The 18599-nt window shown below is 39.6% G+C and overlaps 1 protein-coding gene and 1 pseudogene across 1 annotated transcript in view; both read right to left on the bottom strand.

The window, feature by feature from the left end:
- LOC134226754 (dynein light chain Tctex-type) overlaps positions 1 to 6353 on the bottom strand; it is a 44814-nt gene extending 38461 nt beyond the window's left edge. The window contains exon 1 of the mRNA XM_062707725.1: positions 6143 to 6353. Coding sequence (XP_062563709.1) covers positions 6143 to 6163 — 21 coding nt within the window. The 5' untranslated portion in view covers positions 6164 to 6353. The remainder of the gene's footprint in view (positions 1 to 6142) is intronic.
- Positions 6354 to 8263: 1910 nt separating this feature from the next.
- LOC134220286 (endoplasmic reticulum chaperone BiP-like) lies at positions 8264 to 12305 on the bottom strand (annotated as a pseudogene).
- Between the last annotated feature and the right edge of the window lie 6294 nt (positions 12306 to 18599).

The following is an 18599-nucleotide window of genomic DNA, read 5'->3' on the forward strand; positions in this document are numbered from 1 at the left end:
TAAAGTTATAACCAGGGGTCTACTACGAAAGGCCGAATCACGAATGGCCAAATTACAAAAAGCCGAAAGTAAAAAAGGCCGAATCACAAAAGGCCGAATGAAATCGGCAGACCAATAAAGTGGACCGGAGCGAGCGCGCGCTCCACTTTGTTAGTCTGCCGATTTCATCCAGACTTTTTTTTATTCAAATACTAACTTAATATAATTTGGAATATTCGAATTATTTTGTGATTTCTCAGTGAAGTCTTGTGAAGTCAGTTTCTCTTAAATTGGAAGAAAATGAAATACATTTAAGAACACCGCGTTACCGTAAGTTATACAGCTTTTAGTTAGAAGCATCATAATTGGAAAAGTCGATTTTGTTAAGCTTCTGATGTCGCAATTAGATCATGAATAGTGTGCATCATTAGCAAAACCATGCGTCATGAAGCGCACAACTCTTACATCGATGCAAATCGGCAACTCGATTCTGCATTCTTGAATTAGATTTGGGAATTTAACTTTTCCCAATACTACTGATAATGATTACTAACATCACCAAAGGAAGAAAAAAGAGAGCTCTTGGATTACTCCGTTACTTTAAAGTGCTAATATTTATACTATACACCTTTTGTGGCATGCTAGAACATTTTCGGCCTTTTGTGATTCGGCCTTCTGTGTTTCGGCCTTTTGTACACGTAAAAAAATAACCTTATATGTTATGACAAAAAACCATTCGAAAATACTTATACTCTTCATTATGCCAGCTAATGAATGATCCCACATCAAAAAGCTAATAGCATTCATAAGTTAATGAAAAGTATAAGTTTTGGAATGAATGTGGCTAATGCGATGTATAAGTTTTTGCCTTTCTCGTACAACTAAGTTGTACCGAAAGGCTATCATTTCACTCCAAAATCGAACTTTTGATAGAAGTCCCGGAGACCCATAGTGTTATATACCATTCGACTCAGCTCGATGAGCTGAACAAATGTCTGTCTGTCCGTGTGTGCGTGTGTGTGTGTGTGTGTGTGTGTGTGTGTGCACAAAATGCCATAAAAAACATTAGCCAAATTTTCACATAGAAACTCTTAATCGATTTTCTTGCAACAAGTTGCATCCGACAGAGACTAAAACGCTGTTGATCACTATTGAATTTCATAATAATTGCAAATTGCAAAAAATAGATAATATTAAAATAGTGATGAGACATAGTCACATAGAACAATAATGTGTTATGAAAAATGCCTTGCATCTATGAATATTTTATCCGTGGCTTCCCATTAAGAGTTTCATCGTACTATAAAGATGCTCATGTTGCACGCATTTAGGCGTAAGTATGCTCTTCGTTCAGTTTCATAGTACTATGAAATTGTCCGAAAGTCAAAATTCGAACATAGGAAATTCGAGAAACTTTTGGCAGCGCCATCTGTCGTCTACTAGTGTAAATTTTCTATCATAACATTAGACGGTGTAACTGTTTTGCCTTTCTTGTACATCATCGAGGTGTAAGCGTAAAGGCTACATTTATTACCTTTTTACGCGAGAAAGGCGCCATCACCGCTAGGTGGATTAATCTGGGTTTTCTTATACATATCATTAAGCGCCTGCTTTGGCAAAAAAGTATTAGAAATCTTAATAATACATAACATTGAATTTTTTTACGTGTACTGATCCCATAACCAGACCTGCTACTTTTACATAAAGAACTAACATATACTTTTGGAATAGCTGTAATTGAATATAAATTTGAAAAACCCAGATTAATCCACCTAGCGGTGATGGTGCCTTTCTCGTTCGTTCAAAAGGTTTGGAAAAATTTCAAATAACACCAATATGTGGATTGGTCTTATTTTTCATATTTGTTTATATGCATAAAAAAAAATCTCGCCAAACGCAATTTGTTGCAAACAAATCGGATGAGCATAAGAGCAAAAAATGGCATTTTATTTAGTAGTTTTAAAATAAGTATTTTCGCCATAACTTTTGACCCAATTGTACGATCCGGCCAAGTTTCTATAGGAAACAATGGGACAAGATTCTGCGTCGAATGCAATCTGTTGCAAAAGATCTGAGAAGCACACATATTGCACATCAATCACAGTAACTTATATATGACCGGATTCAGTCACAATATGGTTACTGCAACCAGATTTGTTGAAATTGTGTTGCTTGGGGAATAGATGAAGTCTAAATGCTAAGAAAGTGAGCTAGACTTTTTTTGAACTTTTTTTCACAATAAATAGTAATTTGACCATAACATCTAAGCCCATAGTCCGATCTGGTTAATTTTCAATAAAAAAATATGAGACATTCTGCGTCGAATGCAATTTAATGCGAGCAAATCGGTTGAGGAAAAGTGCCTGAAAAATGAGGGAAAATTTTTTGTATAGTCCATAGTTCGATCTGACCAATTTCAAATAGGAAACAATGGGACAAGATTCTGGGTCGAATGCAACTCGTTGCGAGCAAATCGGTTGAGGATAAGTGCCCGAAAAATGAGTGACATTTCTTACGCGATTTTTTCGTATGAATTTCGTATGAAAGTGCCTTTACCGTATACTTAGAATACGAGAAAGGCAAAATGGTATAATTTTCGATCCCATAGTCCGATCTGACCAATTTCAAATAGGAAACAATGGGACAGGATTCTGCGTCGAATGCAACTTGTTGCAAACATTTTTTACGCGATTTCAAATAGGAAACAATGGGACAGGATTCTGCGTCGAATGCAACTTGTTGCAAGCAAATCGGTTGCGAATAAGTGCCCGAAAAATGGCCATAACTTCTGATCCCATAGTCCGATCTGACCAATTTCAAATAGGAAACAATGGGACAAGATTCTGCGTCGAATGCAACTTGTTGCGAGCAAATCGGTTGAGGATAAGTGCCCGAAAAATGAGTGACATTTTTTACGCGATTTTTTCGTATGAATTTGTATTTTGGCATTAACTTCTGATCCCATAGTCCGATCTGACCAATTTCAAATAGGAAACAATGGGACAGGATTCTGCGTCGGATTCAACTTATTGCAAGCAAATCGGTTGAGGATAAGTGCCCGAAAAATGAGTGACATTTCTTACGCGATTTTTTCGTATGAATTTGTATTTTGGCCATAACTTTCGATCCCATAGTTCGATCTGGCCAATTTAAAATAGGAAATAATGGGACAGGATTCTTCATCGAATGCAACTTGTTGCAAACAAATCGGTTGAGGATAAGTGCCCGAAAAATGAGTGACATTTTTTACGCGATTTTTTCGTATGAATTTGTATTTTGGCCATAACTTCTGATCCCACAGTCCGATCTGACCAATTTCAAATAGGAAACAATGGGACAGGATTTTGCGTCGAATGCAACTTGTTGCAAACAAATCGGTTGAGGATAAGTGCCCGAAAAATGAGTGAAATTTTTAAGGCGATTTTTTCGTATGAATTTGTATTTTGGCCATAACTTCTGATCCCATAGTCCGATCTGACCAATCTCAAATAGGAAACAATGGGACAGGATTCTGCGTCGAATGCAACTTGTTGCAAGCAAATCGGTTGAGGATAAGTGCCCGAAAAATGAGTGACATTTTTTACGCGATTTTTTCGTATGAATTTGTATTTTGGCCATAACTTCTGATCCCATAGTCCGATCTGACCAATTTCAAATAGGAAACAATGGGACAGGATTCTGCGTCGAATGCATTTTGTTGCGAGCAAATCGGTTGAGTATAAGTGCCCGAAAAATGAGTGACATTTTTTGAGTAGTTTTGCGCACACACACACACACACACACACACACACACACACACACACACACACACACACACACACACACACACACACACACACACACACACACACACACACACACACACAGACATCACCTCGATTCGTCGAACTGAGTCGATTGGTATATAACACTATGGGTCTCCGGGCCTTCTATAAAAAGTTTGTTTTTGGAGCGATCATATAGCCTTTACCGTATACTTAGTATACGAGAAAGGCAAAAAATATAAATTTGCAATGATATGGAAATGCTAATATCATCTTCCAAACATAGACGTACATGTTCCACACTGATATTATTTCCTCCCCCTTCATACGGGAGCTGGGCAGAAGGAAGGTCATGAGATATGTGCCATCACAAATATTGCCCTCCGCTCGCTTTCAAATCGACTTCTATAAAAACATTCTTCATGCCTGCCGTATCCTAACGGAACTATCAATTCTATACTTTCGCCTCTAATTCTATCATGAACATGTACGTCTAAGTTTGGAAGATGATATTAGCATTTCCATATCATTGTAAATCGTTTAACTTCACGTAGAAGTAACACATACACAAAATCATTAATTTAATATAAATTTGGATAAAAAATCTCGGTAACTTCATCAAATTACCGGCATTTCCCGGTGATTTCAAATTTCCTTGTTATTCCTGGATTCCCGGGTGAGTGGACAGCCTGACTCAAATGGGTTGTATAAAATCCAATATAGCACTCATTTGGGTGCTATAATGAAAAACCGACATCAGAACAATAGTTTTATGGCTACATATTGCTGAATTAGCTACGATAAATGTACAAAAATAGTCCTATATTCTCTGCGTCGCATAATGTGCATAATAGTTTGATGGACATGACATCAAAATTCTACAAAGCCTACAAAGGCAGGTTCGCTTCATGGTATGTCAAGCTATGCAGTGCAGCACGATAACATTAAATCTGATTGTTCTCTGCAGCAACATGACTTATTAGAAAGAATGATCAAGTGAAGTGAATTAGATTGTACCCGATTGGTGTACAATTTTATCGTATTAGAGCCCTTTTTTCATTGCAAAAAAAAAAGCGTGTACAACTCGTTGCAAAACTCTTTTTTTAGCTCATAGTTTTGCAAACTACTATTATACTTTAGAATCAACTGGACAATCAGTCAAATTATTTGTATCGCTATTAAAACTATGAAGCTTAACCCTTTATAAGGCAAACGAATCTAAGCAATAAATTAACAAAAACAACAATAGGACACAATGTTGACATGGTATTAAACTCAAATGTATGTTTGTTATACATTAAACAGTTCAGAAACAATGAAAAATTGGTGGCAATATAGTTGCCACTGCCCGTCAAGCGGGATAACATTGGTGGCAATATAGTTACCACTGGCAAGCGGGAAAACAGGCAACAAAAAAATAAACAATATATTTTTAAAAATTAGGTTTTCCGTAAAACCAGTCAAAACAAGGCACGTTACTTTTTTTGGTGAAGATTCCTAGTTCGTCTACATATAAAGCTATATATGTAGATAAAGAATCAGAAGAAATATTTTTTGGCTGTTACGCCCTTTTTGAAATGTTGGTCTAGATATGTCCTTACCAACTGGACACAAGCGCAGCGAGCCTGCAGCAGTTGCTTCCAAATTGTATGGAAAATATTGAAATGTAATTCACACCTGCTTGAATGGACCTATGTTGGTTTTTTAATGTCAAGCGCATAAGGATTTGTAACCTTTTTATTGTGGGATTGATAAAATACTAATGAAGGGCAATTAAACGTCTTTGGTTAAGGTGGGGCGTATTGCCCAGGCACTTTTTAAAATTCATTTTTTCACGACTATTCAAAAAAGCTTTATTACGTGTTAACTGAAATATTTTTATATGAATACTCACGGGCAATGCATTTGCGACTTCTTGGACTACCAAATAACGCAAAGTTTGCATAAATTGCGTTGAAAAGTAAAAAGTTATCAAGGAGTTGCCTTAGGGGGGGCATATTATACCGTCTTACCCTACACAGCTTTTTGAAACGCTATATATTATCTGATATTTGTTTTTGGGACAAGGGTACAGATAAATATCTGATCGAATGGCGAAATTTTGCTCTGTGGATTGTTTTATTTGACGTGCCCGGAATGAATGATTAAAAATTGTTATTGTAATTGTTTATTTCTTTTTAACGATAACCAGTTAGTATATACATACTTTTTATCGGGTCAAGGAAGCAATGAGTCAATTAGCAATGGTCAAGGAATGACGCAAGCTTCGCTATTTCGATGATGGGAAGATACCCTCCGTTCATCCACACTAATCTACTAATCGTCAAATTAGGTACCCAATGAGCAGAAAAAAAAACTAGCTCTCAATCCGAACCTAGCTCTAATTATTTAACACCTACCTCTTCTCTTCCGTCATCCATAGTGGTTACTTCCGCCGGGCAAATGTAGGGCTTGCTGAATTGCCAAAACTGGACAGAATTCGCTTTGTTAGATACCGTAAACGCTGACCACCGCAGTGAAAAAAAAGTCTGAATTCTGAATGCCTCGATCTCTTTTCGGAAAACACTGCCAAGCCGTAACAACGAAAGAAAGCCAAAAAAAGTCTGCGAAAGCTTGACGTTTTAAATATACACGCTCGTTCAGCTGAACTCAAGTTTGAGTCAGATTAACTCAAAATCGGAAACACTGGCTCAAAACAAAATTGCAAGCAAAATGGAGTTATTTATTGTGTATTCGGAATAAATTTGTACCGCTTTTTATACCGAAGTTGGATTTTTCTCCAGATACAGGCAACTTTCCCAACTTCGGAAGTAGTGCGCTGGATTTGCCTAAAGATGCGCTAAACAACGCATCAAATAGTTTGACAAATAAAACTTCGGAAGAAAGTTCGGTTCGGAAGTCCCGACTTCCGAATTCTAACTTGGTGCTACGCCGACAATATATTAATGACACACTGGTGGTATAAAGGTGCGCTCAGACGTTCACGGACAGATAAATCAACCCAAACTTTGAGTTCAATATACGCACACTCAGCGAACTGGACTATCGAAATTCTTAACCGGCGCCTTATGAATATTCGACTGATTATTCCACCATCAGTGCTTCTTATACGCAGTTACCTCTTCGAATACCCAAGCGTCGATGGGCGTGTGGTCTACATACCGGCCTCCCGACCCCGACGTACGTGGTTCGAATCCAGTCTGCCGCACTTCACTTTTTTTTTAATGAAAATCATCATTCATAAGGCAACATATTGAAATTCATACCGATTCCTTGTGGCAAATTTCCATAAGGCGTTTTATTAAAAATCGTACGTCCATTTTCCTCAGTGCACTATTGAGAATATCGCAGAAAAAATTTACCCAAATTTGGGTAGTTTTCCCTTTCTTTCCCATGATTGCTATCAAAACTAGAGCAAGATGCAAACACCTCACCGAGGTTGCTCAGCCCAATAACCCAAATTTGAGTAAATTCAATATTCTCTATTTTGGGTTGATCAAGGTCCGCTTTGGATAAATTAAACTCAGCTTTGGGTAAATTGTTTACATGGGATTAAAGGCAAACTACCTAGTGCCAGAAAAGTCATTTTACTCAAATTTGGGTTATTGGCCCAAACCACGGTTTTGAGTGCAAACAACCCACTTTTGGGTAGTTTTGGTTTTCAGTGTTGCAAGCAAATCACTCACAATTTTGCTCGCAGAAAGTGACAACTGTCAAAAATTTGCCTGTCTGACTACACGCTTAGAAAAAAGTACCTAATATTAGGTACTTTTCACTCAAATCGGGGGTTCAGTGTGGGAACCCAAAATTAAGCAAGTTTTTCTTGAAATTAAGTAAATTTCACTTAATATTAAGTACAATAAACTTAATTTTAAATAGAAACTATCCAAAAGTTAGGTAAATTTCACTCAACTTTTGTAAACATGAGATTACTCAACGTTGGGTTCCCACACTTTAATGCTCTTGTTGAGTGGTTTTACTCTTCAGTTTATGACAACAAAGGGAAGCGGGAGGGAGATGCAAGAGAAAAAAAGTACCTAAAATTAGGTACTTTTTTCTAACCGTGTACACTGAAAGTGATTGCATGCAAACAAATGACAACTTGTAAGCAAACGCTCGCTTGCAATGTGTGACTGCTAAGCGTTAACAGTTTTCAACTCGCAGAAACGGAATTGCGCTTGCTAGTGCAGCACTAGCAAATTTTTCGCTCGCAATAGTGAAAACCAAGGGGCACGACACTTCCGCCTTTTTGGAAAAAATCGCCAAAAACCCTATCAAACTCTATCAAACTTACACTTTGTAAAATATCCTATCAAATTCGTCTAAGCGTGCACCTGAATTTTGCGGTTTTTTCGGGAGTAGGCAATAGAAGCTGCTGTAGACTTCGGTGGAAAAGTCTCGTAGTAGCTGTAGTAAACATGAATTTGACATTTTTGGAAATTTTGACAGTTTTGGGCATTCTGACCTGAGAGAGAGAAGACAGCTCGCTTTATTTAGAGCAAGATTACCGGTGGTGAGTTTAAGCCGTTTGGAAGCGCAGTATCATTACTTGACACTTTATCGGTCGCTACTAAATGCGCTGCTTTAACAGTAGCGCGACTGACAGGTGACCAAATTTGGTAGCGCGATAAGAGCGCTACTATTTGATGAACTGTCAACTGTCAAACGTCACCGGTACGGAATACAGCAACCAAATTGAGAGCCGAAAATAGTCACCGATACGGAAGTGAGCGACGAAACTAAAATGAATGCGCTGCGCGGGTGATTAAAATGCTCGCGACTGATAATGATGCTCTTAGACCTTTATTAGACCTTTCCCGTGAAAAATTATTATTTGCTTAAATGGTTCATTTTATTTTTCTGAGACACTTTCCCCAAGAAACCAGTATTTTTTTCCGCCAGGAACTATTGAAAAACAATCAAAAACTTTTTTTGGATTTTTTAACCCCTGTTTTCTCTATAACTTTTTTCTCCACAAAACCTCATTGAACCCAAATCTACCCTTCTCCATCCTGTCATTGTGTGGTGAATTAAAATTTTGTTTTGTTTTTCTTTTTTTTTTTGTTTTCCATTCATCAAATAAAAGAACACTTTGTTTCGATTTTTGCACCTGATTGAGCATAATTGAGTTCTTATTAAAAGTTGAAGTGCAACGCAATGGCTGACAATAGGACAACCACGGTCCAGCCGCTGGTCAAAATAGAGCATTACATCCTGGGAGCCACACCCTCGGAACGGGAATTTCGGGAAGTTCAAGATCGGCAAACATCAACTGACCAAACACAAAGATGGGAAAATTCGTCGGTAAATTCATAATCTGAAGTCATCCGCATATAATCAAGCTGTACCAGGTGATATCCAAACCAACCGATATTTTCATGATCATGGAATATGTTGGCGAGCTGTTTGATTACATCGTCAACAATGGAAAGCTGCAGGAATCGGAGGCAAGGCGGATTTTTTGCGTGTGGCTCACCGAACTAAGCAGCTCCGGAGGTTATATTATTTAGGTAAACTGTACGCTAGTCCAGAGGTAGACATCTGGTCGTGCGGAGTTATTTGGTAGGCTTTGCTTTGTGGGATCCTTCCGTGCGACGATAAACACGTTCCCTTGTTGTTTAGGAAAATTAAATCTGGAATATTCTCGATTACCGGAATATCTGAAGAACCAACTGGTGAATTTGCTCTATCAAATACTACAAGCTACTGTTGAGGCAGGAATGAATCTAATTTAAAAGCGTTGTTACATTGTTAAATGACTAATAAACCGATCGAAAGGCATCTCCGAAAATCGGAATAGCATCAGGTCCACTGGAATTCCACCATTTTCAGTGGCACCGTTTCGCAATTAACGTAAATCGATTGAGCCAACATCTGTTGGTGCACTGCGAGCACTAGAATTTGTTTCTTGGCGCGATCTTGATCGGTGGATCGTTGGTGATGGTGACCACCAGGAAGCTTATGACGATAGCTGCATAGTTCTTGTGTTCATCGACAAAGTCCATGATATTGCCGGGCATGGCGCTGATGGATACTGTACATGTAGTTCCAGTACTTTTGTTGGATTGCGGTTCCGGTGAGAACCATCGAGATCTGGCTGGTCAATTGGGACTATTACCTCCAGCATTGCAGCTTACGGCTCGGCTTACGGTTATTATTGAACAAAAAAGAAGATAAAGAAAAACGCATTTATAATACTTCAGAAAAATGCTTAAAATAAGAATAAAATAAATAAACGCCTAATTCGTAAAAAATAATTAAGCATTTCAGGTCCTGACATTCCATGTATTAAATTGTCGAACAAACTTCTTGTATGAAGCATATGAAAATTGTGTATGAGTCGTCACCTACCCTTCCCCCTCTAAACATTACGTAGTTTATGGATTTCCCCCCTTATACGAATACTTTTCAAAATATAATTGATACTTATCGAGCAGACCATGAAGGCAACAGGCCTAATCCTGTCTTCATCATTCATTACACGGACATAATACATTTTTTTTGTTTGCTTTATTTAGGTGCTTTTTTTTCATCTGACGGCAATGGACACTTTACAACCGATCAATTGTTTTCTAATACATGGTTAGTGTCTGTAGGCTTCTACTGGTGATATAAAGTTTAACCAATTCATAAATCCTACCCTGTACGATTAGGTCAGTTTCACCATCGGTTTTTACCCACGGCTGCAAAGCATGGGTTTTATTTCCTTTTGTACTCATCTGAGAAATGAAATGATACCGCTTTACCGGGCATAGTACGTTAACCCTCGATCTCGTATTCTCTCCCTCGCCAGTGGTGGCATACAGCTTGGCTATTATGGGTTGCACAACGTCGATGGCTTTCTCCATTTTGGCCGTATCATCATCGGTCACCTTGGCGCCCAGTTTTTCCTTGTCTTCGATTTGGTTCTTGAGACTGTAATCATAGTTTTTCAATTCCAATTATGCATCGACACGTTCCTTCAACTTCTTGTTGTTGTTGGCGAATCTTTCGGCGTCCTTGATAATCCGTTTGATGTCTTCAAGGGTCAGACGATTTTGGTCGTTAATAATGACAATTTTCACGGTTTCCGGTTCTCTTGTCCTCGACAGACACTTGCAAGATACCGTTGGCATCGATTTCAGGATGGGATGCCTCGTGATGCTGGTTACGGTGAGGTCAAATATTCCGAGTAAACGATTGTATTTGGACATTTGACTCCCACCTTCGTAGGAATGGTGACAGTATGTTGATTATCTGAAGCGGTGGAGAAGACGGTTCGATAGCGGATTGACGTCAAGCAATGGCTTCTATATCTTGTTCGCCGGAGGATACGCCAGTCTGGACAGCGGCTCTATATGCGACGGCTTCATCGGGGTTAATTCCACGGGATGCTTCCTTTCCATTCAATAATTCTTTGACCAACTGTAGAACCGTTCTGGAATACAAGTTAATCCTCCGACCAAGTTAATTTCATCCGCATCCTTTTTGTTCATATCAGCGTCTTCCAAAACATTTTGTACTGGTTTCATGGGCGATTGGTACAATTCCATGTTTAACTCCTCAAACTTACCGGTCAGGGCATCGATGAAGTCGTCACCTCCATAGAATGATTCAATCTCAATGCGTACCTAATGGGTGGGTGACAGAGCGCGTTAGATCTTTCCAACTTTGCAACGCAGTTTTTGGACGGCACGATTGTCCTTGCGGATATCTTTGCCCTTCTTCTTCTTCTTGCACAACTTGATGAAGTAATCCATGACGCGTCGATCGAAATCTTCATCTCCCAGGTAAGTTTCACAATGGGTAACAACGACCTTAAACACTCCATTATCAATGGCCAACAGAGACACTTCGAAGGTACCACCACCCAAATCGAACACCAAAACATTCTTCTCATCGTCCTTCTTGTCCAAACCGTAGGCAATAGCAGTTGGCTCGTTGATGATACGCATCACTTCAAACCAGCAATGACTCTGTTTCGGAACCATGTATAAAGTTCTCCGAACTGGTCCCTCCTCCTACAGGCTTTAGGCGTGAAACAAAAGCATGACACCGGAACACCGGAGCAGCAACCAAGCAGATTCTTCATTTGTCCTTGTTGTCGTTTCTGGCTCACTTAGGAGCATCTGCAAATATATAAATTAAATAGAACCCCAGATGATTCCTCCCGGAGCAAAAGATGGCATTACCTTGAATTAGCAATCATCATTAAATCGAGCTCCCATTTCGCTATTTGAATGTTTTCAGTTCCATCGACAATAATTGACAATTGAAAATCCACTTCGTGCTATTAAATATTTTGGATTGGCGTCAAAACGTTGCACTACCATGTCTGTTCTCCCCTGCGCGTCGGCTTTCTCGGGTGGGTTGGATTCTCGTGCATCAAGTTCTGGTTCTTGTGAAAGTAATAGTTTTTTGCCTCGTCCACAACATCACAAGCAAAAGATTCGATCCAAATGTTCAACCAGAAACTTGAGACTAAGCAGATGCATTCCGACGTTCTGCCACAAATGCGTTAAATTAATGGTGTGTACGTTCGGAAACATTGTATTATTTTCCACCAATCCATCACTGCGTTGAGCAGTTCCTTCTAAGAACTCACATTCAGCGGCCGCTAGAAGTAAAGTTTCCACTTTTGATTCCTCGACGACGACGACACACTTTATGACATTGACATTTAGCAAATTGTAAATAAACATGATTCATAGTTGCCAGAAAAACTAGTTTAACGATTTTCTCACCACTGTGAAGTGTTGCCAAAACTAGCATTATTCTTAGGATCAACATCGTCTGGCAGGAATTTTCACCTCATAAAACAGACAATGTTAAAATTTTGAAAAAATTGTAAGAAAATAACCGTTTCATACAAATAGCTAATTTTATGCGCAATGTTATCTAAACCCAAGGATGTTTTAGGAAAAAATACAAAACATAGGTGTTTGGTCGGACGGGAAAGTTTGTCACGGTCACGGACGATTGGAGCTCGAATTATTTGTTTCTTATCCGCTTGTTAATAGGTGGGTTTTGTTCTGTTATTTTTTCCCCAAAATTCTAACCAGTTTACCCCTTCCACAGATTTCAATCCTCATGATCTGGAATCTTTATTCAGATCCCGCCACGACAGCAGCGAAGAATAATGGCGAAAACCGGGTCGCGTGGCAGTGGGACACTTAATTTTGTACCTTCGGAGTTGTTCGGAGGTTTTGCCGTTGCCGGAGATAAACTTATCAGCGATCATGTTGGCGGCTAATTCATCCTTCAACGCGCCTCGATCAGTAACCGCAATCCACCACTGTGCTGTAATTGTATTCGATGGTGAAATCGAAGTGCAAGTGACCTATATGCGCCTATATATATCTCGCGCTTAGTTTCATAGGGGCGTAACTGTATTGATCGATTTATCTTAATCGATTTTATATTTTGTTAATAACTCAATTGTTTCAAAAGCTACAACCGTGATTATTGATTCTGGTGCAAGATACAATCATCCTTTATCACACCAAACCATTAAATCATCGGCAAACTAGCGCAATTCGGTATAATAATGAAAATGAAACATCGACGAAGATAAGTCGATCAATACAGTTACGCCCCTATGAAACTAAGCGCGAGATATGCGCTTTTTAATAAAAAGTACATAAATGGTCTCTGAAACAACATGCAGTTTTATTTCTACTTTTGAAACGTCAAATTGTTTGTTTTTAAAGAATAGTCTTTTTACTGAATTAATTAACTTTAATCATCGCTAGATAAAAAAAGTAATAATCATTTCAAAGATTAAATTAATAGTATTCACTCATAGCTTTACGCCGAATTATGCGAAGCAATGAGTGGATAGACCGAATATAGTTTTAGATTAGGATTTAATATTTTTAGCTTTCAAATTTTTATCCGTGCACATTGATCTCTCTTGAGCCTCTTCCTATCATGTACTTCGTCTTCGACGTGTTGATGACTAGTCCAATCCGTTTAGCTTCGCTTTTCAGTCTGATGTAGGCTTCCTCCATCCTCTCAAAGTTACGTGCCATGATATCAATGTCGTCGGCGAAACCAAATAACTGGACGGACTTCGAGAAAATCGTACCACTCGTGTCAATCCCTGCCCTTCGTATTACTCCCTACAAAGCGATGTTGAATAGCAGACACGAAAGACCATCACCTTGCCGTAACCCTCTACGGGTTTCGAAGGGACTCGAGAATGCCCCTGAAACTCGAACTACGCACATCACCCGATCCATCGTCGCCTTGATCAACCGTATCAGTTTATCCGGGAATCCGTTTTCGTGCATTAGCTGCCATAGCTGGTCCCGATCGATCGTATCATATGCGGCTTTGAAGTCGATAAATAGATGATGTGTGGGCACGTTGTATTCGCGGCATTTCTGCAATACCTGACGTATGGCGAACACCTGGTCTGTGGTAGAGCGTTCACCCATAAATCCCGCCTGGTACTGCCCCACGAACTCCCTTGCAAAATTTAGGAGAGTACACACTTAGAAAGAGTTCAAGAGTTCGGTAAATTAAACTACCGAAACTTTCCGGTAATTCTACAAATTACATATATTTCGGTGATTTGACCTGTGTTGACGTAGCATTTAGCTGAAGTTCGGTAAACGGCGTTATCTGTCATCATATTCACCGGAAATATGGTAAAACTAAAATAACACCGATTAATCGGTGAACAGAATAGCTGAACTTTCGGTAATGTAAAACGTCAAACTCAAAGTCCATCGTGATTCACATCCGCGTGCTTGCTGGTAGGAGACATTTTCACTTTTTGCATTCTTCCCCCCAGCTGTCCCAACAAACAACGACAAGCTACAAATAAGCATCTAAGTTGAATTATTGTTTATTTGTGATCTTCAAAGCTGAATAAAATGGATCCTGAATAATTCGCTAGACAGATTTCATTTCAGCATTTGATTCAACTAATATTCGACTTGGCCTATTTATTTGTTTTCCACCTTTATTTGAAGTCGAACTAACGTTTTAGTTTTATCACATTTCAGCACATTGGAGAAGTTTATCAATGTGCTGAACTAATGATTATCAAAATTCTTTGTTCGACTATGATGTGATGCTTTAAAAGGGTGGTCGAATTGAGTTTGAATAGTAGATTAATAAGCAAGCATTAGACATTCTTCTTAACCTTTGTCCTTCTTAACCATTGGATTTCACCTTTGTCGGATCTATCGCACAGTGGAAGAAAACATTATAAGTAATAGATTATGTTTTTTCCGTTTGAAAGAAAAACGCGATGGCTTGAATTGATGATATGTATTTGGATTGGAAAATAATGATTTATTTTCAAGACATTGTTGGATTCATTGTCAAGAACACTCAGTTTTTTTTATATTCGTGGGGCAATTCATAATTATTTCGTGATACCTAATTAATTCCTGATCTATGAAGGTGTTGGAGATTTTTTTTAATACTTTATTAGAGTGATTTTTAAGTTTTTTTTACAAAGTTCATTACTTAAGGTGTTGGAGATTATAACCAATAAAATTGCTGGAGCAATGATTCTTCATTTCAATTTATGCAGTTGTTTTAAAGTTGTGCGGAAACGAACACAAACAAATTCATATAAAATCTACCATATTGCATGTTTGTTACAGATTCCATATGTACTGGTTGTTTTTCTATATATGCGTAAATAAATTTCGATATGTGTAGTCATTTACTTGCTGCATGTGTGGTATTGATGGCACAATCATACCGGTTATTCAGAGATTTCAAGGTCGAAAATAAATCCATTAAATTTTCATGAACTCCATTAATATCATTGGGGACGAATTTTATTTTATCGTTTTGACATTATTTTCATATATTTTTTCCCAGTGTGCGATGGTTATGACTGGCTGAACAATGGTTGAAATAAAAATCTTGTACAGTTATTAACAAACTGTAGTTTGACAGATTGACTTGTTGAATAAGAGACCAATAATGATTCATATTCAGCCAAACGATTATTTATGTTATGCATCGAGTAGACCATAACTTACAAATCAAGGATGGCGCGGATGACAACGTTACCGGCGGATGATCAAATGTCAGCAGTTCGAGACCCGATTTAGGAAAATTTCAAAATGATTATATGAAAATAGCAATTTCTTCAACATACATTCAATGGAGATCTTGATGATGTTACACTCAATGCGTTATTATTTTCGAAATATTTACATGTAGCTGAATTAAGGCTAAGTAAAATGCTTATTAAAGGTTTAACAAATCAGATAATAAAGTTGTTTTTCAAAATAAGATGTTGTAGCTGTATAACTTCTCCAAAATTGTGTGAACAAAGCCTGAACAGAAGTTGCGATAAGAAATAGTACAGACATTATTCAACACAGTGCTGAATTGAATCATCACACTGATGTTTGTTAAACTAGTGAATGTTTGTTGGGGTTACTTGAGAAATTCGTGCTTTCAAATTAATGGAACCAGTAGTTTGGGTGAGTAAATTATTATTTCTAACGAAATAAAGACCATAAATTTTGTTCATGCCTTTTTTGCTTTCACCGTGCAGATAGCAGCTCATAGCAGCAAAAATGGCTTCCGTTGCTTCAGGTGGTTCTAGTTTACCGAATACATTCTGGCGGCTGGCGTCTGGCATCAAAAATGTCTATTCTTCCCTTGATTCTTCCGATCAAATAGATCTCGCCATGATCCCGGCGTTTGAAGGACTACGATGCCCCTCCGATAGCAGCTGGCGAGACTCTACATTCTGCTTTGTGTATTCCATTACAAACTAATTTCTACCAAGATGTGAATCCTTGCATGAAACTGTTTATAATAAAATAAATCATGATTGAAAGTCAAAGCATAAACAAAATAATGTGTTTTCTTGTTTCTATAATTTTTTTATTCATTCTTCACAACTAAAAAACAAAAAGCTATAATTTACAGTACTTCGGTAATACGTTACCGAATAATCGGTAAATTTGACATTCCAGCTCTTCGTTGCATTTTACAAATCGTTCGGCAATCTTTTGGTTAACCGAAGTCATTACCGAAAGTTCAGCTGTTGAGAATTCGGTAAATGAATCACCGAATTCGGTAACTTTTCCTAAGTGTGTACCTTGTAGGCGGCGTTCAGCAATGTGATTGCGCGGTAGTTGCTACAATCCAGCTTATCGCCCTTTTTGTAGATGGGACACACGACACCTTCCATCCACTCCTGCGGCAGAACCTCATCCTCCCAAACCTTGGAATTCACCCAGTGCAGCGCTCTAGCCAGTGCTTCACCACCGTGTTTAAACAGCTCTCCTGGTAGTTGGTCAACTCCAGGGGCTTTGTTGTTTTTCAGCCGGCCGATCTCCTCCTGGATTTCCTGGACATTCGGAGCCGGAAGTCGCATGTCCTGCGCGCGTGCTCCTAGGTTCATTACCATACCGCCACCGTTGTCTGCCATATCGCCATTCAGGTGCTCTTCGTAGTGCTGCCGCCACCTTTGGATCACCTCACGCTTGTTCGTAAGAAGGTTCCCGTTTATGTCCTTACACATATCGGACTGTGGCACGTGGCCCTTACGTGAACGGTTCAACTTCTCATAGAACTTTCGTGCGTTATTAGCGCGGTACAGTTCCTCCGTCTCTTCACGGTCTCGATCTTCCTGCTGGCGCTTTTTCCTCCGGAAAATCGAGTTTTGTCTGTTCCACGCCCGTTTGTATCGTGCCTCGTTCGCCCTCGTGCTTTGTTGCAGCAATCTCGCCCATGCTGCATTCTTCTCCTCAACTAACTGCTCACATTCGCCGTCATACCAGTCGTTTCTCTGATCCGGAGCCACCGTGCCTAGTGCAGCGGTTGCGGTGCTTCCAATGGCGGATCGAATATCTCTCCAGCCATCTTCAAGAGATGCTGCGCCTAGCTGCTCTTCCGTTGGGAGTGCCACTTCCAGCTGCTGCGCGTAGTCTTGGGCTAGTCTACCGTCTTGTAGCCGCCCAATGTTAAGCCGCGGCGGACGACTCCGACGCGTGTTGATCACCGTCGAGAGTTTTGAGCGCAGACATACTGCGACGAGGTAGTGGTCGGATTCAATATTCGCACTGCGGTAAGTGCGTACGTTCGTGATGTCGGAGAAGAATTTACCGTCGATTAGAACGTGGTCGATTTGATTTTCCGTTACTTGATTAGGTGATTTCCATGTGGCCTTGTGGATATTCTTGCGGGGGAAGAAAGTGCTTCGGACTACCATTCCGCGGGAGGCTGCAAAGTTTATGCATCGTTGGCCGTTGTCGTTCGATACGGTATGCAGACTATCCGGTCCGATGACCGGTCTATACATTTCCTCCCTTCCTACCTGAGCGTTCATGTCACCGATGACGATTTTGACGTCCCGCAGTGGGCATCCATCGTATGTCTGCTCCAGCTGCGCATAGAACGCTTCTTTCTCGTCGTCGGATCTCCCTTCGTGTGGGCAGTGCACGTTGATGATGCTATAGTTGAAGAAACGGCCTTTTATCCTCAGCTTGCACATCCTTGCGTTGATTGGCTGCCACCCAATCACGCGTTGGCGCATCTTTCCCAGCACTATGAAGCCGGTTCCCAGCTCGTTGGTGGTGCCACAGCTTTGGTAGAAGGTAGCCGCTCGATGCCCGCTTTTCCACACTTTCTGTCCTGTCCAGCAGTAATTCATCGTAGATTATCCTGTCGCAACCTGCGAAGCCTAGCGACTTGCAGTTCCATGTTCCAAGCTTCCAATCGTGATCCATTATTCGTCGCCTAGGTCGTTGCCGATTGTATCGAGTCGTATTATCTTCTATGTCGTTCGTAATAGTTGTTTTTAAAGGCGGCTTATTGGGCCTGCGCAAACCTCCTGTCTCGTCTGAGGGCCGTCGTGTCAGGGCTGTTTAGCGTCCCACCTAACACCAG

Source organism: Armigeres subalbatus, chromosome 3 (assembly GCF_024139115.2).
Source record: "Armigeres subalbatus isolate Guangzhou_Male chromosome 3, GZ_Asu_2, whole genome shotgun sequence".
Classification (NCBI taxonomy): domain Eukaryota; kingdom Metazoa; phylum Arthropoda; class Insecta; order Diptera; family Culicidae; genus Armigeres; species Armigeres subalbatus.